This window comes from Bos mutus, chromosome 27 (genome assembly GCF_027580195.1).
Source record: "Bos mutus isolate GX-2022 chromosome 27, NWIPB_WYAK_1.1, whole genome shotgun sequence".
In the NCBI taxonomy this organism is placed as follows: domain Eukaryota; kingdom Metazoa; phylum Chordata; class Mammalia; order Artiodactyla; family Bovidae; genus Bos; species Bos mutus.
The window spans coordinates 5,331,818-5,354,880 of record NC_091643.1 but is presented as its reverse complement, the minus strand read 5'-3'; the positions used below and the strand labels follow the sequence as shown (position 1 = coordinate 5,354,880).

Here is a 23,063-nt window from a genome sequence, read left to right as displayed (position 1 = left end):
ATAATAGCAAATGAAGCAACTGACAAAGGATTAATTTCCAAAGTATACAAGCAGCTCATACAACTCAACGCCAGAAAAACAAACAACCCAGTCAAAAAGTGGAAAAAAGACCTAAATACACATTTCTCCAAAGAAGACATCCAGATGGCTAACAAACACGAAAAGTTGCTCAACATCGCTCATTGTTAGAGAAACGCAAATCAAAACTACAATGAGCTATCACCTCACACCAGTCAGAATGGCCCTCATCAAAAAGTCTACAAACAATAAATGCTGAAGAGGGTGTGGAGGAAAGGGAATGCTCTTGCACTGCTGGTGGGAATGTAAATTGATACAGCCACTATGGAAGACGGTATGGAGATTCCTTAAAAAAACTAAGAATAAAGCCACCATATGACCCAGCAATGCCACTCCCAGGCATATACCCTGAGGAAACCAAAACTGAAAAAGACACATGTGCCCCAATGTTCACCGCAGCTCTATTTACAATACCAAGATCATGGAAACAACCCAGATGTCCATCGACAGGTGAACGGATGAAGACGCTGTGATACGTGTATACAATCAAATGTTACTCAGCCTTAAAAAGGAATGCATTTGAGTCAGTTCTGAGGAGGTGGATGAACCTAGAGTCAGTTATACAGAATGAAGTCAGTCAGAGAGACAAAAACAAGTATCATATACTAATGCAAATACATGGAATCTAGAAAGTTTATACTGATGAAGTTATCTGCAGGGCAGCAATGGAAACACAGACACAGAGAAGAGACTTATGGACACGGTAGGGGCAGGAAGGAGAGGGTGGGATGCACGGAGAGAGTAACATGGACACTTACCACATGTAGAACAGCCAACCAGCGGGGATGTGCTGGATGCCTCAGGGAATGCAAACTGGGGCTCTGTGTCAACCTAGAGGGTGGGATGGGGAGGGATGTGGCATGGAGGTTTGGTGGGGAGGAGACATATGTACACCTGTGGCTGATTCATGTCGGTGTTTGGCAGAAACCAACACAATTTTATAAAGCAATTAACCTTCAATTAAATAAAACACACTAGAAGGAATAAACAGCAGAATAACTGAGCAGAGTGAATAAATAAACTGGAAGACTAAATGTTCAAAATCACTGCCATGGAATAAAGAAAAAGGAATGAGATGAGGACAATCTAAGAGGCCTGGGACAACACTAAATCTGCCAACATTCTCATTATGTGGGGCCCACAAGGAGAGAGGAAAGACCTGAGAAAATATCTGAAGAGGTGATAGCTGAAAAATTTCATAACGCTGGAAAGGAAACAGTCACCCAAGTCCAGGAAGTGCAGAGCCTCAGGCAGGATAAACTCAAGGAGGAACATGCCAAGACTCATGGTGATCAAACTGAAAAAACGAAGAGAGAGAATATTAAAAGCAAAAAGGGAAAAGCAATAAAGTAACACACTGGGAAATCTCATAAGGTTATCAGTTTATCTTCAAGGAGAAACTGTGCGGACCAGAAGGGAGTGGATGAGGTATTTAAGGTCACAAAAAGCAAGAAGCTGCAACCAAAATACTCTACCCAGCAAGACTCTCATTCAGATTTGGCAGAGAAATGAAAAGCTCTGCAGACAAGCAAAACCAGCTTTGTAACAAACGCTAAAGGAACTTCTCTAAGCAGAAAATTAAACACTGCAACTAGAAACATGAAAATTATGAACAGAAAAACTCACCGGCAAAGGCAAGCATACAGGTAGGAAATCACCCCCACACAGAACATGACATCAAAACCAGCAACTGTGAGAGGAGGAGGGAACAAATGCAGGACACTGGAGATGCACCGGAAATTAGAAGACCAGCAACGGAAAACAGCTTGCTTACATACAGACTTCGGTAGCAAAGCATCATGGTAACCACAAACCAGAGCTGTACAATAGATAAACACATACAAAAAAGAAAAAGCAATCTGAACACGACAAGAAAGGCAGTCATCACATCACAAAAGAAGGAACCAAAGAGGTAGGGAAGAAAAAGACATACAAAAACAGATCCGCTCCAGATGGCAGAGTATAAGGACCTGAGCTCATTCCCTTCTCACACCACCAACAAAATCGCAACTGATGAAAAATGATCATCATCAAAAAGCAAAAACCACACTGGAACTATTAAAAAGATACTCCATGCCCAAAGACAAAGAAGCCACAGTGAAAGGGCAGGAAGCACAATAAAACCAACCCCTTACCCTCCGGGGGGGCAATGCACAGACTGGGAAACAGTCACATTGGAGAAGCTCTCCCCCGGGCATGAGAGGCCCGAGCCCACGCGGGCGTCCCAGCCTGGGGCTCTGGCGATGGGAGGAGGGGCCCCCAGAGAATCCGGCTTTGAGGGAAAGCAGGTGTGACTGCAGGAATTCCACGCAAGTGGGGGAGACAGAGACTCTACTCCTGAAGGGCACATACGAGGACCTGTGTACCCCAGGCCCCGGGGGGAAAGCGGTGGCCTCGTGAGAGGCTGGCACTGCAGGTCCCCTGCGGAGGCTGTGGGGGGTGCGGAGGGCACGTGTCTGAGGCTCACTGCGGAGACAAAGGCAGCGGCAGCAGCAACTCTGGGAAGTGCCCACTGGTATGATGCCCCCGAAGGCCGCCATCAGCCCCATCAAACATCCCGTAGGAGCCCGTGCTGGGTCACCTAAGGCCAAGCAACACGGCACGGGAACACGGCCCGCTCCATCAGCAGACAAGCTTCAGGTCTCCCTGAGCACAGTCCTTCCCGCCAGAGGGATAAGACCCAATTCTGCCTGCCAGTGGAGTCCCATCAGGGAGCCAGGACAAGCCTCCTAGCCTCAGCCACCAGGGAACAGACGACAGAAGCAAGAATGACAATTCTGCAGCCCGTGGAACAGAAAAGACAGTCACAGAAAGCTAAGACAAAATGAGACATCAAAGGAATGTTCCCAAAGGAAGGAAGGAGCTGGAACCCCAGAACGACGACTAAGTGAAGCGGTGACAGGCAACCTCCCATAAAAGAACTCAGAATAAAGACAGTGAAGATGACCCACGAGTTCAGAAGAAGAATGGTGGGAATACAGAAAAAAAGAACTCAGAATAATGATAGTGAAGATGACCCACGAGTTCAGAAGAAGAATGGCGGGAATACAGAAAAAAAGAACTCAGAATAATGATAGTGAAGATGACCCACGAGTTCAGAAGAAGAATGGCGGGAATACAGAAAAGGTGCAACAAGTGTTTATCGAACACCCAGAAGAAATAAAGAGAAAACAAGCAGATAAACAATACCTGGAGCGAAAAATACACTAGAGGGGATCAAACCAGAATAAGCGAGGAGGAAGACCAGATAAAGTGAGCTGGAACACAGAATGCTGGAAATCCCTGCCGTGGAGCAGAATAAGGAAAAGGGAAGGAAGAAAGAGACCTCTGGAACAACACTGAAGGCACCAACATTCGCACGGAGAAGAGAGAATGGACCCGAGAAAGTATCTTAAGATGTGACAGCCGAGAATATCCATAACAGGAGAAAAGAAATACTCAGGTCCACAAAGTACAGAGCGTCCCAGGCAGGATAAACCCAAGGAGAAACATGTCGAGACCGTAGTAATCAAATTAGCAAAAATCAAAGGCAAAGAAAAAATATTAAAAGCAACAAAGGAACAGTAACAAGTAACACACAAAGGAACTCCCTGAGGGTATCGGCAGATTTCTCAACAGAAACTCTGCGGGCCAGGGGGCGTGGCCAACATTTTCAGAGTGATCAAGGGAAGAACTACAACCAAGAACGACCCGCCCAGCAAGGCACTCATTCACGTCTGAGGGAAAAATCAAGAGTCACAGACAAGTAGAAGCTAAGAGAATTCTGCATTACCAAACCAGCTTTGTAACAAATATGAAGGGAACTTCTCCAAGTGGAAAAGAAAAGGCCAAAACTACAAACAGGGAAATTATGAACGGAAATGCTTACCAGTAAAAGCAGACAGACAGTAAAGGTAGGAAATCACCCCCACACGAAATGACATCAAACCAGGCACCGGGAACCAGGGGAGCAGACACGAGACTGCTGACGCATTTGAAATGAAAGGGCCCGCAGCTCAAGAAACACACAAACCTTGTTTCTACAGAAGATGCCACGTCAAACCCTCACAGTGAGGCTTCCCTGGTGGGCCACTGGTTAGGAGTCCATCTCGCAAGGCAGAGGACGCAGTCTGATCCCTGGTGGTGGCCACCCCCTGCAGTGTTCTGGCCTGCAGAATCCCATGGACAGAGGAGCCTGGTGGGCTACAGTCCATGGGGTCGCAGACTGAGTCATGGGGCCATGACTGACTCAGCACAGCACAGGGGAACCAAGATCTCATACGCTGTGGAGCCACTAAGCCCACGCGATGCAACTACTGAGCACCCGCACCACAAGTACTGAGCCCAAACACCACACGAGTCTGTGGGCCACACAGAGAGAGCCCGCGGGTGCGGCGCACAGCCCCCGTGCTGCAGCTAACCCGCTGCAGCCAAACACGAGAGCCCGCGGGCACAGCGCACAGCCCCCGTGCTGCAGCCAACCTGCTGCAGCCGAACACTCAGTTGTCTTTTTTTTTAAAGAGAAACTCGTGGTAATTGCAAACAGAAAAATCTACAACAGATACACAAAAAAGAAAAAGGAATCCAAATACAATGCTAATCATCAATCAAGAGAAGGGGCCTTCCTGCAGGTAGAGTGGTTAAAACCGCCTGCCAAGGCTGGCTCCAGAAGATCCCACACGCCGTGGGCCAACTAAGCCATGCACCACACTGCCGAGTCCACACCCTGGAGCCTGCGAGCCACAACTGCTGACATTGGTGAGCGCCAGCGACCGAAGCCCACCTGCCCGAGAGCCCGTGCTTGGCAGCGAGAGACGCCCGTGCACCGCCACTAGAGAGGGTCCTCGCACGCCTGAACACAGCAGCAGAGACTGAGTGCTGTTCAGCTCGGTCGCTCAGTCGTGTCCGACTCTGCGACCCCATGAACCACAGCATGCCAGGCCTCCCTGTCCATCACCAACTCCCAGAGTTCACCCAAACTCCGGTCCATTGAGTCAGTGATGCCATCAAACCATCTCATCCTCTGTCGTCCCCTTCTCCTCCTGCCCCCAATCCCTCCCAGCATCAGGGTCTTTTCCAGTGAGTCAGCTCTTAGCATCAGGTGGCCAAAGCATTGGAGCTTCAGCTTCAGCATCAGTCCTTCCAGGGAATATTCAGGACTGATTTCTTTTTGATCCATTTCGGCCAGTCTGTGTCTTTTGGTTGGAGCATTTAATCTACAAGAGACCCACTTCAAATATAGGAAAATGTACTCCATGCAAACAGAAATCGAAAGAAAGCTCAAGGAGCAACACTCCTATCAGACAAACAGACTTTCTTTTCTCAAATGTGCTTCTCGGGCTGCCCCAGCCGTCAGCTGTGGCACGCGGGCCCGGCAGTTGTGGCCGGCAGGCTCAGGTGCTCTGCAGCACGTGGGATCTTAGTTCCCCAAACAGGGAGCGAACCCATGTGCCCTGCACTGCAAGGCGGATTCTTAACCACTGGACTGCCAGGGAAATCCTACAAATAGACTTTAAGATAAAGACTTATAAGAGACAAAAAGAGATACTGCATAATGATCACAAGGATCAACAAGAAAATATAACTGTAACTATATATCCACCACAGGAGCACATCAATATATTATGCAAATACTAAGAGCCATAAAAGGGAAAACCGACAGTAACTCAGTAATAGTGGGGACTTTAACACCCCAGCTTCATCAACGGACAGATCACCTAACACCAAAATCAACAATGAAACACAGGCTTTAAATGACACATTAAACCAGATGGACTTAATCAATATTCATAGAGCATTTAATCCAGAATCAGCAAACACACATTTTTCCCAAGTGTACAAGGAACATTCTCCAGAACAGATCACACGCTGGGTCACAAAGCAAACCTATGCAGACTCAAGAAAACTGAAAGCATATCAAGCATCTTCTCTGACCACAACTCTATGAGATCAGAAATCAACTACAAGAAAAAAACTGTAAAATGCACAGAAACCTGGAGGCTAAACAATATGTTACTAAACACACAACGGATTGCTGAAGAAATCAAAGAGGAAACCAAAAGATTCCTAGAGATGAGTGAAAATGAAAACATCACAGCCCAGAAAACCTCCAGGATGCAGCAAGAGCAGTTCTAAGAGGAAGTTTACAGCAATACAAACGTACCTCAAGAAACCAACAAAAACCCCCTCAAACAACCCAATCTTATACCTAGAGCAGTTAGACAAAGAACAACAACAAAACCTCAAAGTTTGAAAAAATCATAGAGCAAGAGAGAAAAAATAGAAATGAACAAAAAACCAGCAAAGGTCAATGAAGCCAAAAAGCCATTTCTTTGAGAAGATAAAGAAAACTGATAAACCTTTAGGCACATTCATCCAAAAAAAAGAAGAAATGAAATCAGAAATGAAAAAAGAGAAGGTACAGTGCAGAGAAATACTCGTAAGAGATTATCATCACAAGCAACTAGACACTGATAAAACTGACAACCCAGAAGAAACTGACAAACTCCAAGAAGAAAGGAAGACGGAACGAGGTAGGAAGAGAGAGAAAATATGAACAGACCAATCAGTCAGACATCCTGAAGCTGAAACTTAACAACTTTCAACAAACAAGAGTCTAGGACCAGATGGCTTTGCAGGCAAATTCTACCAAACATTAGGAGGAAAGTTAATGCCTATCCTTCTGAAGCTCTTCCCCAAAGTTTCAGAGGACAGAACGCTGCCCAACTCGCTCCACAAGGCCACCATCACCTTGATACCAAAACCAGGTGTGATGTCACAGGAAAGGAAAAGCACAGGCTGACAGTCCTGATGAACACAAGATACAAAAATCCTCAACAAAACACCAGCGAACCGAATCCAACAATACATGTAAAGGATCATACACCATGTCAACGGGGATTTATCAGAGATGTAAGGATTTTTCAATATCTGCAGATGACATGACACTATACACACAAAATCCTAAGGCAGCTTCCAGAAACCTCCTGGAGCTCATCGATAAATGCAGTGAGGTGCATGTACAAAAGAGATACACAGAAATCTCTTGCGTATCTGCACACTAATAATGAAAGATCGGGAAGAGAAATTAGGGAAACAGTCCCATTTAGCCCTGCAACAAAAATAATAAAATGCCTAGGAATACACCTAGTATCTAAGGAGGCCAAAGACCCATATCCCGATACCTGTAAGACGCTGATGGACAAAACTGATGATGATACACGGATGGAAAGACATACCACATGCTTGGACTGGAAGAATCAAAACTGTCACAATGAAATATACTAGTCACGGCAATCCACAGATTCAACACAATCCCTGTGAAATTACCAGTAGTATTTTTCACAGAACTAGAATAAAAAAAATCCCTAAAAATCTGTACAGAAACACACAAAACCCAGAAGCCAAAGCAATCTTGAAAAAGAAAAATGGAGCAGGAAGAATCAGGCCCCTGTCTTCAGACTACACTACAGAGCTACAGTCATCAAAAGCAGCATTTTCTGGCACAAAACAGAAATAAAGATGAATGGAACAGAATACAAAGCCCGGAAATAAACCACGCCCCGTCATCAATGCATCGATGACAAAGGAGACAAGGCTACACAGTGTTGGAAAAACAGCCTCTTCAACAAACGGTGCAGAGAAACCTGAACAGTTACATACAAAAAAAAAAAAAAAGAAATCAGATCATTCTTTAACACTACACACAAAAATAAGCTCAAAACGGATTAAAGACCTAAATCTGAGACTAGACACTTAAATCTCCTACAGAAAAACACAGACAGAACACTCTCTGATATAAAACTGCAACAGTATCTTTTTTGATCCATCTCCCAGAATAATGGAAATAACAATGAAAATAAACAAATAGCACCTACTCAAAAGCTTCTGCACAGCAAAAGAAACAATAAACAAAATGAAAAGACACCCCACAGGCTGGGAGAAAATATCTGCAAATGATGTGACTGACAAGGGAACAGTCCCTGGAATTTAGCAACAGTTCACGATACTTAACAGCTTCAAAACAAACAACCCACTCAACAAACAGGCAGAAGACCTGAACAGACATCTCTCCAAAGAAGACGCACAGATGGCGAGCAGGCACGTGGAATGATGCTTGACACCTGCTGATTATTGAAAAACGCAAAGCAAAGCTACAATGAGATATTAACATCACCTCACACCAACCAGAACGGCTATCATCAAAAAATTCCACAAACAATAAATGCTGGAGAGGGTGCAGAGAGACGGGAACCCTCCTTCACTGTAGGAGGGAATGTAAACTGGTGCACCCACCCTGGAGAACAGTGTGGAAGGTCCTTAAGAAACTAAAAACAGACCTACCATATGATCTAGCAGCCCCATTCCTGAGGTATATCCAGAGAAAACCATAATTCGAAAAGATACATGCACCCTTATGCTCAAAGCAGCACTGTAACAGCCAAGACATGGGAGCAACCTGTATCCGTTGACAGGTGAATGGATAAAGATGTGGTACATATGTATACAATGGAATACTATTCAGCCATTTAAAAAATAATGCCATTTGCAGGAACATGGATGGACCTAGAGATGATCACACTAAGTGAAATAAGTCAGAGAATGAAAAATGTCACAGGGTATCACTTAAAAGTGGAATCTAAACTATGATACCAAAGAACTTATTTACAGAACAGAACCAGACTCACAGACTTCGGAGGAAAAAACCTTACAGTTACCATGGGGGGAAGCGGAGGAGAGCGATGAGTTAGGAGTTTGTGTGAACATGTGCACACTACTGTATAGAATCAACAAGGATCTCCTGTGTAGCAGAGGGAACTCTACTCAGAGTTCTGCAATAACCTATGTGGAAAAAATCTGGGAAAAGAGGAGAGAGACACGTATAGCTGGATCACCTCACTGCGCGCCTGAAACGACAGAACATTGCAAATCAACTACTGTTGCTCGGTCGCCAAGTCGTGTCCGACTCTGCGACCCCCGGACGGCAGATCCCAGGCTCCTCTGCCCTCAGTGTCTCCTGTCATTGCTTGAACTCACGTCCATTGAGTCGATGATGCCATCCAACCATCTATGTTCCATTATAAAATATTTTAAAAGATCTAATGTTTTAGTTAACCCAAGAGACCCAACATACTGTTTTAACATGTTATCAACTTAAAAAATCAGATGGGAAATATTTCACGTTACTAAGCGCTAAGTCTGAAACCAAGCTTCCTATATAATCGCAGCTCTCAGACCGGCCGCCTCCATGCAGTCCTGGGAGCACAGCTCAAGACAACGCGTGTGGATGTCTGTGCACACACGCGTCTGAGAGGCTCACAGACACACTGGGCTTACAGGCGACGGTGCTGGTGAGGAGGGCCTGATGGCCAAAGGCAAGGCGCGTACTAAGTGCGGGGACTGAGCCAAGGGTTTGCAGACAAGGACCCTCGGTTCTCTCGACAGCCTCACCGCGGAGGAGTCTCTAAGGACAGAGTTTGAACGGCGCCAGGAGACAGTGGAGGACACAGGGGCCTGGGGTCTGCCATCCAGGGAGTCGCCGGGTCGGACACGACTCGGCACCTGAGCAACAACAGAGCACAGAGCTCCATCCTCTTCATCCCTCCTCACCGCTTCAAGGCCAGCAGGCTGAGGCCCTTCTCACAGGGAGCCAGGCCTCCATGCACAGAGCTGCTCCTCGTGGGCTGCGATCCCATCTCCACCGAGACCCCGCACAGGAACGCGCCTCCCTGGATGGACCCATGAGCCCCAAATGGCGCCGGGCATCACGGGGGCGGTCCCCGCCAGACGACGCGTGGCCTCGGACCGTGAGCATCCCGTCTGCCCGTCTCCTTCGGCCCTGCTAGAGCTTACCCCCCACCTGCCACACCCCAACACCATGCCGCAACCAAGAGGCCAGGAGAGCGTGATGGAAGGCGGCCTGAGTCCGGCCCAGAGCCTGTAGCCGCCAGCAGGCCTCACAGCCTCGCCGCCGCTGGCCGAGCCCCGGGCCGGTCCACGCTCTGCCCAGGACTGCATGACCCCGTGAAGGCCCTCCCGGGTGACCTCATGCCTGCCCTACACATGGGTAAACTGAGGCCAGGACAGGCCACGGAAAGTGGCTCCCATCCCTCCTGACTCCAAGGAGAAGGGCTGACGCGTGGGCCCCCAGGCAAACAGAGGGAGCAGCACCTGGACAAAAGGGAGGCCTGGAAGCCGGGAGAGCGAAGCCCGGAGGCGCCGGGCCCGCGGGGTCAGGACCCCAGTCCCGGGCTGCCTGGGGGGTTGACGGTCTCCCAGGCCGACATGTTCAGCACCGGGGTCAGTCCTCCAGACCTGCCCCCAGCACCGGGACCCAGGGGCCCACGGGGCTCCATCCTCGCGTCCACGCCAGAACGCCCCGCTCGTGCCCTGGAGCCTCACCCCTGCACTGACCTCGGAGGCACCAGGAGCTCCCCGGCCCCCTGCCCGGAAGACACTGGTCTCCGCCCACCCGGTCAGGAGAGCTGAGCTTTACCAAGTACAGGCGTGGGCGCGAGACAGGCAGCCCAGCTCAGATGTTTCATTGTCCTGAACGTTTCTAGGGTCATCCAAGACCCTCTGATTTCATAAGAAACATCACACACACTCAAAGGATCCCTGGCCGCCGCAGGTTCCAGAGTAACCATTACCACTCTTGGAGAGATCCGGCTCCCCGAGGAGTCACACACACACTCGTGCATCCTGCACGATTGGACTGAGTCCTCCTCCTCCTGAGAAGGGCTGTGCAGGTGTGTCTAATTACAGTAAGTGGATTTGCTTTGCAGAACTGTTTATACCCGAAGCTAGCCAAGGTGTAACACAAAGAAAAATCGATGCTTTCAAAGCACCTTGAAAGCTCATGTCACACTCCCCGCATTCGACTTCCTCCAGAGACCCCGCACACCACGCACCTCCACCGCTTCCCTGCCCAAGGGCGCTGGCCCGGCCAGCGCTGGGCAGAGGATGGGCATGACAGGCCCGCACACCTCCAAGGCCCAGAAGCCACAGTGCGGGGCTGCGGGCCCTTTCCCAGGCCACCCAGAGGGGCCCCCACCCCAGGGGGAGTAGGTGGTGCTGCCCAGCTCTGGGGGAGCCTGTGGCGGTCAGGCAGCGGACCCAGAGCCCCTGGGGGTCCCCTGGGCACCCCAGCCCCTCCTCCCCACTCACCCCGACAGCGGGTGCGGAGCCCACGTACCAGGATGTCGAGGCAGGCGGCCTTCAGCAGAGTGATCTGGTCTGCGATGGTCAGGCCGGTGAAACCTGGCAGGCGTTTGGCAAACTCCACGATCTTAATAATGCACTTGGTGGCCAGCTCACTGAATTTGTCCCAGAGGCCCAGGTCCAGCCGGACTCGATGGTCAGCGCTGGAATTCTAAGGGGGAGAGAAAACGGGGTCAAGGCTAGCTGTGGAAGGCAGGGGACTGAACCCGGCTTCTTCAGAACATGCGGACGATTCAGTCTTCACCAGGGAGCCTTGGGGCTGGGGGCAGGGGGGTTGTTGGTAGTTGACTTTTTAAAGCTTAGATTCATCTTTTTTAAATGATAACCGAGTAGTGGAAAAGCTCTCTTTAGCAAATACTCCAGCCAGTGAATGAAGGGATGGGAGGCGGCAGCGGCACCGCTTTGTAATCTGATGAACCAACAGCTCCACCTGACCCAGGACAACCACAGGCAGAGGGCCCTTCCTGGGGACACCGAGCTGCTGCATCCAGCCTCGCCTGACCACACCAGGGTTTTATCGTTTAGTCTAAGTGGATTTGCGTTTTGTTTCTATCACCTGCAACAGGAACACGTCTACCTGATGTCGAGTTATGCGTTAAGATGCACTAGGGGTGAGAGTTTCACATTCCCCTCGCAGAGAGGTGTCAGGACCTGGAGAAGGGGTCACGCCCCACGGCCCCCATCACCTCCTGCCTGGACCTCCTCACTCCACCCTGGCCTCCTCACAGCACGTTCTTTAACCAAAGGAATGTGGTTATCCTTTTAAAGCCTAAGTCACAGCGAGTCACGGTGCTGCTCAAAGATGTCTCATCTCACTCAGGCTAGAAGGCAAAGTCTTCCCTGAGGCCTGCAAGGCTGTCTAGCTGACTTGCCTTCCCCAGATCCCTCTGTCCCAGGGAAGACGCACAGTGGGGCCCGGCCTCAGGCTCTCTCCCCAGGCCGCCCCTCCTGCTGGCCTGCACTGCCCTGGGGTGCACCCCTCGCCCCCCAGTCTGGGCACAGCTGGGCTCACCCAGCTGCTCTGTGACAACCCCCACAGGGGCTGCCTGCGTTTCAGGCCTGCGCTCCCAGCCCTCAGCCCTGACACACCGCCCTGTCCCTAGGGGCCGCACTGCCCGGCGCTCAGCAGGGGCGCTCAAACATCTGAGTGCATCACTGGGTGAGGAGCTTCCCGAAGTGAGGATGAGGCTGGCCGGGGGGACCTGGCAGGCAGGGAGAGGCAAGGTCGAGGCTGGGGCTTGGGCCCCGGACGCCCTGGGACACACCACCAACCCAGAGCGCTGGCCCCTCAGCTCACCGAGTCTATACACGGGGCTCTGCTTGTGAAGGCTGGTTTGGAGCTGCAAGGGAGCCGTGTGTGAGGGGCGCTCAGAGGCCTGATGCAGGCGGAGGCCGCGGTCCCGCTCACCGCCCTGTCCCTGCGGATCTGGGGACACAGTGCACACGGGCAGTGGGGGCCTCTGCACCCGTCCCTCGGCGTGCTCGGCGCTCTGTCTGGCCGTGGGAGGGTGACACGGGGGCGGGCCCTTCTCTGGGCTTCCCTGGAGCCAGGCTCCTTTCCAGTGCTGGACGACAAATTCCCTCTAACTCTCAGGAGCTCTCCCCTGGTGGGCAGATCGCCACCCACCTGCAGAGCTAAGGCCCAGCGAGCCTGGACTTTGTCTCCAGGAGCCTGTCTCCTGACTAGAAACCCCGGAGACTGGAAGATGCCAGGCCTCCCCATGGTGAGGGCGTGACGCGCTGTAGCTCCCTGCGGTCCAGAGACTCAGTGAACAAGCAGCCGGCACGTCCGTCCGTAGGAGGACGGGGCACAGAGACCCCAACGCACATGCTGTGTGGTCCTCAGACCTGGGCGCTTCCGCCAGCCCCGCCACTCTGGGGGGGCGGGGGAGGGCCCCCTAGGACAGCTGGCGAGAAGCAAGGGAGATGGGGCAAGATCTCCCTGAAGGCGATGTTTCAGGGGTGCTCCCAGACCCCCTTCTAAGATGCCTGGGCTGGGACAGGAGCCTGGAGGTACCCCTCTGGCCAGCCTGGTGGTCTCAGCAATCAGGGGCCCTGCTGGAGGGCAGGGCATGGCCTCGGGGCACCAGCTGCCGAATGGAGTGTGGCCGCTGCTCCTCCTGGACACCCGGGGTGCTCCGCGGCCCGCGCTCCTTCTCCGAGTGGACTAAGGTCTTCTCACGGAGCCACACTGCTCCCCTCCCCACACCCCCGAGGCCTGGAAGGGCAGCCTGCACTCCTGGGGCCTGCGAGGAGGGAAAAGCCAGGAACAACTGGAGATCACCTCTGTCCGGCGGAGGCCACACACAGTGAGAAAGCCACACAGGTCTGGATGGGGAGCCCTGCGCACCTCGTCTCTGCGCTGCAAAGTCACGAACGCGTCCCTCCTTTAACCTCCTCGGCAGCCCTACGAGGCAGCCCCCGCTCTAAGTCCCAAAACACAGCCGAGCGGCTGGGCTCCAGCAGGGCTCCAAGGTCACAGAGCTCCCAAGCAACCCGGGAAAGGCTTGAACCTGGGCCTCAGAGACCCTAAGACCTGGATGCCATGGCGATGCTCAGTAAGGAAGCAGAGCAAACATCCTGGTGCTGGGCTGTTTCCTCTTTGGAGGGCGGGTCATCCACTGCTCTGCCCCCACAAGGACTTCCTCCTCGCTTTGTTTTTGGGGAGGGGTCAGAAGTCTCCCCAAGGAATGCAGCACCAGCCCAGGCCTGGGCGTGGAGAGTGGGGGCCAGCTTCTTGCACTTCCCTCCCATAGCCTCCTGGGCCCTGACTAGGGTCCCAAATCTTCCTGAGTTAGGGAAGAGAAGGAGCCACTTTTTCAGGGATCTGGAGATGGGCAGCTAGCTGCCCTGTTAATTCCTCTCCGCCCACTTCTGCCACAGGCGTCTGACGGGGGTGCCAGCTTGGCGAAGGTGCACGAAGTCCCCTCGCAGTGGGAGCTGTTGCCTGTAGGAAAGTTCTTTATAGAAAGACCTCATCTCAGAACCAAGAAGCTGCAAAGAATGCATCATGCCTGCTGTTATTTACTCCTGCACCTACGTCCAGAAAAGCCTGGAAGTCACTTACAGTAAAAACGGAACTAGATCCTGTGCTCTGGGGCGGCTTCGGCAAGGGATCAGGCCACCCCGAGGTTAGGGGTGCCCCCTGGAGATGGGACTTAACAGCCACATTCCCTGCTGGATCCAAAGAGGCACAAAAAGGGGTGCTGGAGGCTCTTGGGGAAGCCCTGTCTGGGGCCGAGAGCAGACCCTGAGACTAGGAATCGAACACAAGCAGCTCCTTTGAGCAGAAATTCCGGGCAGCATGGGGGAGGGGAGGGCTGTGGGAGGGGGCTCCACCCTGCTGGGGAGCTCAGCGGGCTGGTCATTCTCTGCCATCGGGCGGGAGTTGCTCCCAGGAGTGTCCATCACCCCCCCTCCAACCCCCCGTGTGTACCACACTCACCCCGCAGCCGCACAAAGCCTTGAGGTGGGTGGTGGGCCTGCTGTGTGAGCCACTGTGATGGCGGGCGGGCTGGGCCCGCACAGAGCAGGGCAGCAGCACCCCCCGGCCTGGAAGCAGGTGGATCAGACCTCAGGCCCAAAGAGCATCCCAAAGGAGAGGCTCCCCAGGAGGGAGGTGGGGAAGGGCCCAGAGAGGCCCACCCAAGTCCTGGTGCGCCAACCACAGACAGGACCGTCCTGCGGTGAGGTCTGGTCCCAGGCCACGTGCTCTAGAAGGGCAAGTGCCATCCGTACTTGTGTGTGCCTTGCCCTCCAGACCAGAGTGCCGCCACTTTACCTGATGATCAGGTGAGTCAGGGTCTGCAAGACGGACGAGGCCACCCAAAGACAGCCCTGCCAGCAGTAGAGGGCTGGGGCCCCGAATGTACACAAGGGACCCCTCAACTGTCTCTCACCGCTTGACCTGGCTCAAAAGCTTCCACCTCCAGGAAGCTCTCCCTGCTCTGACTGTTCCTGCTCTGACTGTTCTCTTTTACTCTGTCTTCTGGAGCGAAAGGTCTGATTTAAGGATAACAGCCCCTCTTCCTACAGAGACGCCCAAGGGCTCCTGCCTCCATCCTGCCTGGTCACCTACCCTCCTGAGGTGCAGGGTACTGTCTGGGGTTAAAAGAGCTGCCTTGGAGTCAGACTGCCCGTGTGTAAGGCCACTTGGTATCTATGCGACGTGGGGAAAGAGACTTACTCCTCTGAGACACGGGGCCCTTGTGCCGGCCTCAAGGAGGCCTTGGAAGGAATCAAAGAATTCACAAGGCAGAGACTCGGTATGGCCCTTGGCACAGAGTAAATGCTGAGTATCAGCTATAACAACGATGATGATAACGGTAATAAAGATCCCTAATCACAAACTATGGACTTCTCTGAAACCCAAAATTGAGGCTGAGGGAAGCCAAGTACCGAGCACACAGTCACACTGCTGCCTGGTGGTTAAGCAGGATTTAAACCGTACACACCTGGTTCCCAGTTCAGAGCATCACCCAGGTCTCTGGCCCTGCTTCCCCTCCAGGGCTGACCTCAAACCTCCCAACGCCGCCCATCCTGCATGTGTTCTGGGCCGGATGGTACCCTGAGCTCAAGGGGACTTGTTTACTAGGTCAGCAGTAGGCCAGGCCAGGTCAGTCCCTTCCCAGACGGGCCAGCATCTCTTCTCCCTGACGCCACGGCATGGGGCGCCGGGCCCAGAACGTCATGCTGGGTCTCGCTACTCGAAGTGCATTTGTGGCCTCTGCTACTCAGGAGTGTGGTCTGCAGCCCAGCGGCACCTGGGAGCCACACCTGCTGAACGAGAACCTGCACTTCAAGGGCCACCAGGTGCTCTGTGAGCTAGCCGCGGGGGAAGCAGGCTCTCGGTTCCTCTTGTCGGCAGGTCCGCCAGGGGACCTGCGTCCAAGTCCAGGGCCAGGTCTTCAGAAGCTGGTGCCACTGACCACACAGCCTGCGGGCGCCTCACTCACTCTTTTTCTGGCTCCGTTATCGCCTCTTATCTCTGTAACCTTTCATGCAATTCTTTTTCTAGAGCATCAGTCATTGAACCAGCAAAACTCTACAACATTTGGAGTTTTTACAAAAGAACCCACATCTTAGGTAGGCAACGTGAACTTAAGAGCCCAGAACGACTTTCTAGTTACACTCACTCGTTTTTGAGGGCTTATTACCTTCTACTCACTAGAAATACATTTACACGTCAGTGAACACGACACGTGCAAGCATCAGTTTGAAAATATCCAAATACCTGAAGCCATCTCCCCCCGCACATCCAGACCAGCCAACACAGGCCCCCTGCCCAGCCTCCCCGCCTCCCCCTTCTCTTGTTTCTGGCCCAGCGAGGTCAATGCACGGGGTGGGGGAGGGGCAGCGGAGGGTCCCTCGGGGCAGCCCCCCTTTGCTTTCCCAGGGACCCTCCACCCTCGTCCTTCGGAGGCCTCGCTCGCCTGGGTGACCTCTCCCAGCTGGAGAGCCCTGCACTTCGCGCCGCTGTCTGCTGAGACGCCCGACTCCTCCTTGGCTCCCCTCGACCCCTCCACCCGGGGGAAGGTCCCCATGAGCAGGAGCCTCGTCTCAGTCACCTGGTGCCGGAGCCGCGCACAGGTCCCACCTGTGCATCATGACTGTAAGGGAGGAAGCACCTACTTGACGCATCCACAGCTGAAACCCCCAGACTGGACTGGGTGGTGAAGAGCCCCCTTACCAAGCCGGGTCCCTCCAGCCCAGGGCCGGCCCGTGGGCGCATGTGTCTGCGCGTCCGTGCTAGTGCGCCTGCGCGGCAGGGCGAGGGCACATGCGTGTATGAGCATATGCGGGAGTCTGCGCGTGCGTGCGTCTGTGCGTGCGTGGCGGCGCGGGGTGGGCGGGGCCTCTCACCGTGGTGTACTTGCCCAGCTGGCAGAGCGAGGGGAAGGTTTCCTGGTGAGCCTTGCGGATCTTCTCGGTGAGGTCGTCCAGCTCTGCCGTCATCTCGTAGCTCTCCGTGCACTCCTGCTTCGAAGGCTCCTTCTTCTTCTTGTTTCTGTCATTCCTGACGGCTGTGGACGAGAGAGCAGACAGACAGAGCGGGGTCACCAGAGGCCGGGCTGTGCCGGGGAAGGCGGTCGGCACAGCACAGCGTCCCCGGTAAACAGGCGGCGGCCGGCGGACAGCGGCGCGCCGGTTCCTGAGGAGAGCTCAGCTCACCCACAAGGGGGGCCTGTTTGTTTGGACGGAACCTCCCGTGTGCACTGGTTCCTCGAAGACTTTCCGGGCATGTTCCCCCCAGTTCGGGAGGGGGTGGCCCGAGGGGCGCGCCAAGAAAACCCCTCTTGCTTGGGACACACATCCCGGAATGGAGCCAGGGATTCCTAGCTAGGCCTTTCGGTTCACTTTTTTTGCTTTTCAGTTATCTGAATTAACTGGCAGTTTCTAAGAGATTCATCTTCAAGAGGATGGGATATGGGGTTTTTGTCCCGTCGTGTGTTTCTGCTTCGTTAACTTTCTGTGTTAATCACAGTCCTTTCTGTGACGTTTTTAAAAGTAATAATGCATGTGTCAGGAGCCCTCGGCCTGGGAAGCTGTCCGTTCATTCATCCCTTACCTGCCCTGCAGCCCTTGTCCCCTCGCCTTGTCTGGCAGCGGACCTCATGCAGCACAGCCTTGGCCTCTGCTCTGGGTGGTACCCCTACAGCGCAGCCTCCCTGACGGCTCAGAGCCGAGGGCCACTCAGAGCTCTGGCGAGGGTCTCCTGGGGAAGAAAACTGGGACCCAGGGAGGCAGACAGCGGAAACCAGACCATGCAACTCCCCCCATGCTGCCGAGGGACCCAGGGGTGCCAGGCTGGACACCACCTGCTGGATCTGCCACCACCCTGGCCTGGGAGTCTGTGCTGCAAACGACCCAGGGCATAATCTGATCCCTCCTAAGAGGATTCAGCCTGGACCTCCTTGAAAACCCCCAGGGGATCTGACAGCCAGCAGCTTCCCAGGTTGGGGTCTACACTGTGAGGACCCCAAAGCTGCCTGGGAGCTGAGGGCAGAGTGAAAGCAAGGCACCAGCATAGGGAGAGGAGAAAAGGTGGAAAGAAAGAAATTGGAAGGGCGGCGGGGAGATAGGGAAAAGGGGGCGGGTGTGGTGGTACTGAAAACCTCAGATCTGTAAGAGCACCTCATGCCTGGAGTCGGGGGAGTACTTCTGAGTGCCTTCAGATCCTACTGGGAGCTGTGTCCACAGTATGCCACTTGATCCCCTGGCCAGGTAGGCAATTTTAAACCCATTTTACAGATGAGGAAACAGAGCCTCAGTGAGTCTAAGGTATGTGCCCATGACTACGCAGCTGGTAAGTCCCTTCTTCTCTATTTGCTTGTTCCTAACAAAATAAACACATTTGAAAAAACTTCTCCAAGCGATTTTCTTTTCCAGGACTCTGAAATGTCACTGTTCTTTGGCTCAGAACGTTTCCAGGTCTAGGACAAGGAAGTGAAGACAATTGGGGTATCTAATCCTCACAGGAAGGCAGACTGTGTGCCCAGACCACTCCCACAGGTGGCAGACACAGGGGAGGAGAGTGTGGTTTAAAGCAGGGAGAGTGCAAAAGTAAAAAACCAATTTGTTTTAAAATTGCATCCCCCTCCCCCCAAAAAAACCAAACCCTTAGGAATAAACCTGACCAAGTTGACAAAAGACTTACATGCTAAGAACTATAAAACATTAATAAAGGAAACGGAAGATGATTCAAAGAAATGGAAAGACATCCCATGCTCCTGGATCAGAATTAATATTGTTAAAATGGCTATGCTACCCAAAGCAATCCAGAGACTCAATGTGATCCCCATCAAGTCACCCATGACATTTTTCACAGAATGAAAGCAAATAATCCTAAAATTTATATGGAACCATAGAAGACCCAGAATTGTCAAAGCAATCCTGAGGAAGAACAAAACAGGAGGCACAGCCCTCCCAGACCGCCGACAGCACTACGAAGCTAGAGCGATCAAAATGGCATGGCACCGGCACAGACAGAGATACAGACCATCAGGACAGGATAGCCAGCACAGAAATAAACACACTCACCTAAACACCACTTGACTCTTCAACAAAGAAGGCAAGAATATACAATGGGGAGAAGACGATCGCTTTTGCAACTCATACTGGAAAAGTTGAGACAGCTGCATGTAAATCAGTGAAGTCAGAACACACCTCACACCACACACAAAAAGAAACTCAACACGGCTTAAAGGCTTAAATGTAAGACATGACACCATAAAGCCAGAAGAGAACATAGCAAAACATTCTCTGACATAAATCACACCTGCATTTCCTTAGGTCAGTCTCCCAAGGCAATAGAAATAAAAGCAAAAATAAATGGGCTCTAATCAAATTTACAAGCTTTTATACAGCAAAGGAAACCATAAACAAAATGAAAAGACAATCTATGGACTGGGATAAAATATTTGCAAATGATATGACCGACCGACAAGGGCTTCATTTCTAAAATATACAAGCATCTCTAACAATAACAAAAAGGACAGTCCAATCAAAAAATGGGCAGAAGACCTAAATAGACATTTCTTCAAAGAAGAAATACAAATGGCCAACAGGAACGATGAAAAAATGCTCAACATCACGAAGTATTAGAGAAAACGACAATGAGGTGCCCCCTGACACCGGTTAGAATGTCCATTGTCTAAAAGTCTACAAATAACAAATGCTGGAGAGGGTGTGGAGAAAAGGGAACCCCACTACACTGTTGGTGGGAAAAAAACTGGTGTAGCCACCATGACAAACAGCATGGAGGTTCTTCAAAAAATAGAATTGCCAAATGATCCAGCAATCCCACTCCTGGGCATATATCTGAAGAAAACTCTACTTCAAAAAGACGAATGCACTCCTGTGTTTGTTGTTGTTTGTTGTTTTAATTGCTAAGTTGTGTTCAACTCTTTTGGGACCCCATGGGCTTGTAGCCTGCCAGGCTCTTCTGTCCATGGGATTTCCCAATCAAGAATACTGGAATGGGTTGCCATTTCCTTCTTTCCTGCTGCTGCTAAGTCGCTTCAGTCATGTCCGACTCTGTGCAACCCCATAGACGGCAGCCCACTAGGCTCCTCTGTCCCTGGGATTCTCCAGGCAAGAATACTGGAGTGGGTTGCCATTTCCTTCTCCAATGCGTGAAAGTGAAAAGTGAAAGTGAAGTCACTTAGTCGTGCCTGACTCTTAGTGACCCCATGGACTGGAGCCTACCAGGCTCCTCCGTCCATGGGATTTTCCAGGCAAGAGTACTGGAGTGGGGTGCCAATGCCTTCTCCGTCCCTTCTTCCCTACCCAGGATCAAACCCACACCTTCTGCATTGGCAGGGGGGTTCTTTACCACTGAGACACCCGGGAAGCCCTACGTTCATAGCAGCGCTATTCACAATAGCCAAGACATGGGCTTCCCTGGTGGCTCAGCTGGTAAAGAATCCACCCGCCATGCGGGAGACCTGGTTTTGATCCCTGGGTTGGAAAGATCCCCTGGAGAAGGGAAAGGCTACCCACTCCAGTATTCTGGCCTGGAGAACTGTACAGTCCATGGGGTCACAAAGAGTTGGACATGACTTAGGGACTTTAACTTTCACTTTTCAAGACATGGAAGCAACCTGAATGACTATCAACAGATGAATGGATAAAGATGTGGTACATACATACAATGGATTACTGCTCAGCCATAAAAAGGAACGAAACTGGGTCATTTGTAGAGAGGTGGATGGACCAAGACATTATCATACTAAGTGAAGGAAGTCAGGTGGAGAAAGACAAACACCGTATGATATCACTTACATGTGGAGTCTAACATATGACACACGAGGCCTTATCTATGCAGCAGAAATGGACCCACAGACATAGAAACAGATCTGTGGTTGCTAAGGGGGAAAGGAGGTGGGAGAGGGAAGGATCGGGAGTTTGGGGTTAGTAGATGCAAACTATAATGTATAGGATGGATAAACACGAGGCCTTACTGTATACACAGGGAACTCTATTCAATATCCTATGATAAAGTATATGGAAAAGAACGTGAAAAAGAAAGTGTATACATACATGTATACCCAAATCAACTTGCTGCACAGCAGAAATTAACACCACCTTATAAATTAACTATACTTCAATAAATTAGAGTAGGGAGAATGCGGAGAAAACAGTCAACACAGGAGAGCCAAGGGTCACCCGGGTTTGAGGGGGAGCCCATGGCCTGAGGTCCTATGTGAACACTGGGCTCCGTGGGCAGGTTGTCGGCATGTGCCCCCTGCCCCCTCCTGGCCCTGCTGAGAACATTCTCCTTCAGCTAACACGAAAGTCCTACCTAAGCAAGATGGTCTTCTGACAGAATGGTCTGGCATGAGAAAAACAGTTTGGTAGGTCCTCAAAAAAAACGCATCCAGCAACTCTACTGTTTGGTGGACATGCCAGAGAACAGAAAATACGCGTCTGTGCAAACCTACACCCAAACATTCACAGCAGTGTGATTCTTAACAGCCCAGAAGTGGAAATCACCCACCTGCCCATCCACTGATGAATGGATAAACAAAACCGGTCTGTATACAGTGGAGTATTAACGGGCACAAAAAGGCACAGGATTCAGACACACGTGACAACACGGATGAACGTTGGCAACGTGATGCTCAGTGAAAGAAGCGGACCTTCTTTTCTATTCCTGTGGTTCTGATCCTATGGGATGTTTGGAGTAAGCTGATCCATACAAAGCCAGTTGGTGGTTGCCAAAGGCTTGGGTGAGGGTGGGGGGATGGGAAGCGACTGCAGGTGGGCCCAGGGTTTCTTCTGGGAGATGAAGAAATAGAGGAAAACAACAGAATGGGAAAGACTAGAGATCTCTTCAAGAAAATTAGACATACCAAGGGAACATTTCATGCAAAGATGGGCTTGATAAAGGGCAGAAATGGTATGGACCTAACAGAAGCAGAAGATATTAAGAAGAGGTGGCAAGAATACACAGAAGAACTGTACAAAAAAGATCTTCATGACCCAGATAATCACGATGGTGCAATCACTGACCTACAGCCAGACATCCTGGAATGTGAAGTCAAGTGGGCCTTAGAAAGCATCACTATGAACAAAGCTAGTGGAGGTGATGGAATTCCAGTTGAGCTATTCCAAATCCTGAAAGATGATGCTGTGAAAGTGCTGCACTCAAAATGCCAGCAAATTTGGAAAACTCAGCAGTGGCCACAGGACTGGAAAAGGTCAGTTTTCATTCCAATTCCAAAGAAAGGCAATGCCAAAGAATGCTCAAACTACCGCAAAATTGCACTCATCTCACATGCTAGTAAAGTAATGCTCAAACTTCTCCAAGCCAGGCTTCAGCAATATGTGAACTGTGAACTTCCTGATGTTCAAGCTGGTTTTAGAAAAGGCAGAGGAACCAGCGATCAAATTGCCAACATCCACTGGATCATGGAAAAAGAAAGAGAGTTCCAGAAAAACATCTATTTCTGCTTTATTGACTATGCCAAAGCCTTTGACTGTGTGGATCACAACAAACTGTGGAAAATTCTTCAAGAGATGGGAATACCAGACCACCTGATCTGCCTCTTGAGAAATCTGTATTCAGGTCAGGAAGCAACAGTTAGAACTGGACATGGAACAACAGACTGGTTCCAAATAGGAAAAGGAGTACGTCAAGGCTGTATATTGTCACCCTGCTTATTTGACTTATATGCAGAGTACATCATGAGAAACGCTGGACTGGAAGAAACACAAGCTGGAATCAAGATTGTCAGGAGAAATATCAATAACCTCAGATATGCAGATGACACCACCCTTAGGGC

The 23,063-nt window shown here is 51.3% G+C and overlaps 1 protein-coding gene across 8 annotated transcripts in view; it reads right to left on the bottom strand.

The window, feature by feature from the left end:
• Window positions 1–23,063, bottom strand: part of RARB (retinoic acid receptor beta) — a 447,193-nt gene that overhangs the window by 8,866 nt on the left and 415,264 nt on the right. For all 8 annotated transcript variants that reach the window (XM_070364222.1, XM_070364220.1, XM_070364223.1 and 5 more), the window contains 2 exons: window positions 17,140–17,300; window positions 11,252–11,428 (listed from right to left, as the gene is read on the bottom strand). In XM_070364222.1, coding sequence (XP_070220323.1) covers window positions 11,252–11,428; window positions 17,140–17,300 — 338 coding nt within the window. The remainder of the gene's footprint in view (window positions 1–11,251; window positions 11,429–17,139; window positions 17,301–23,063) is intronic.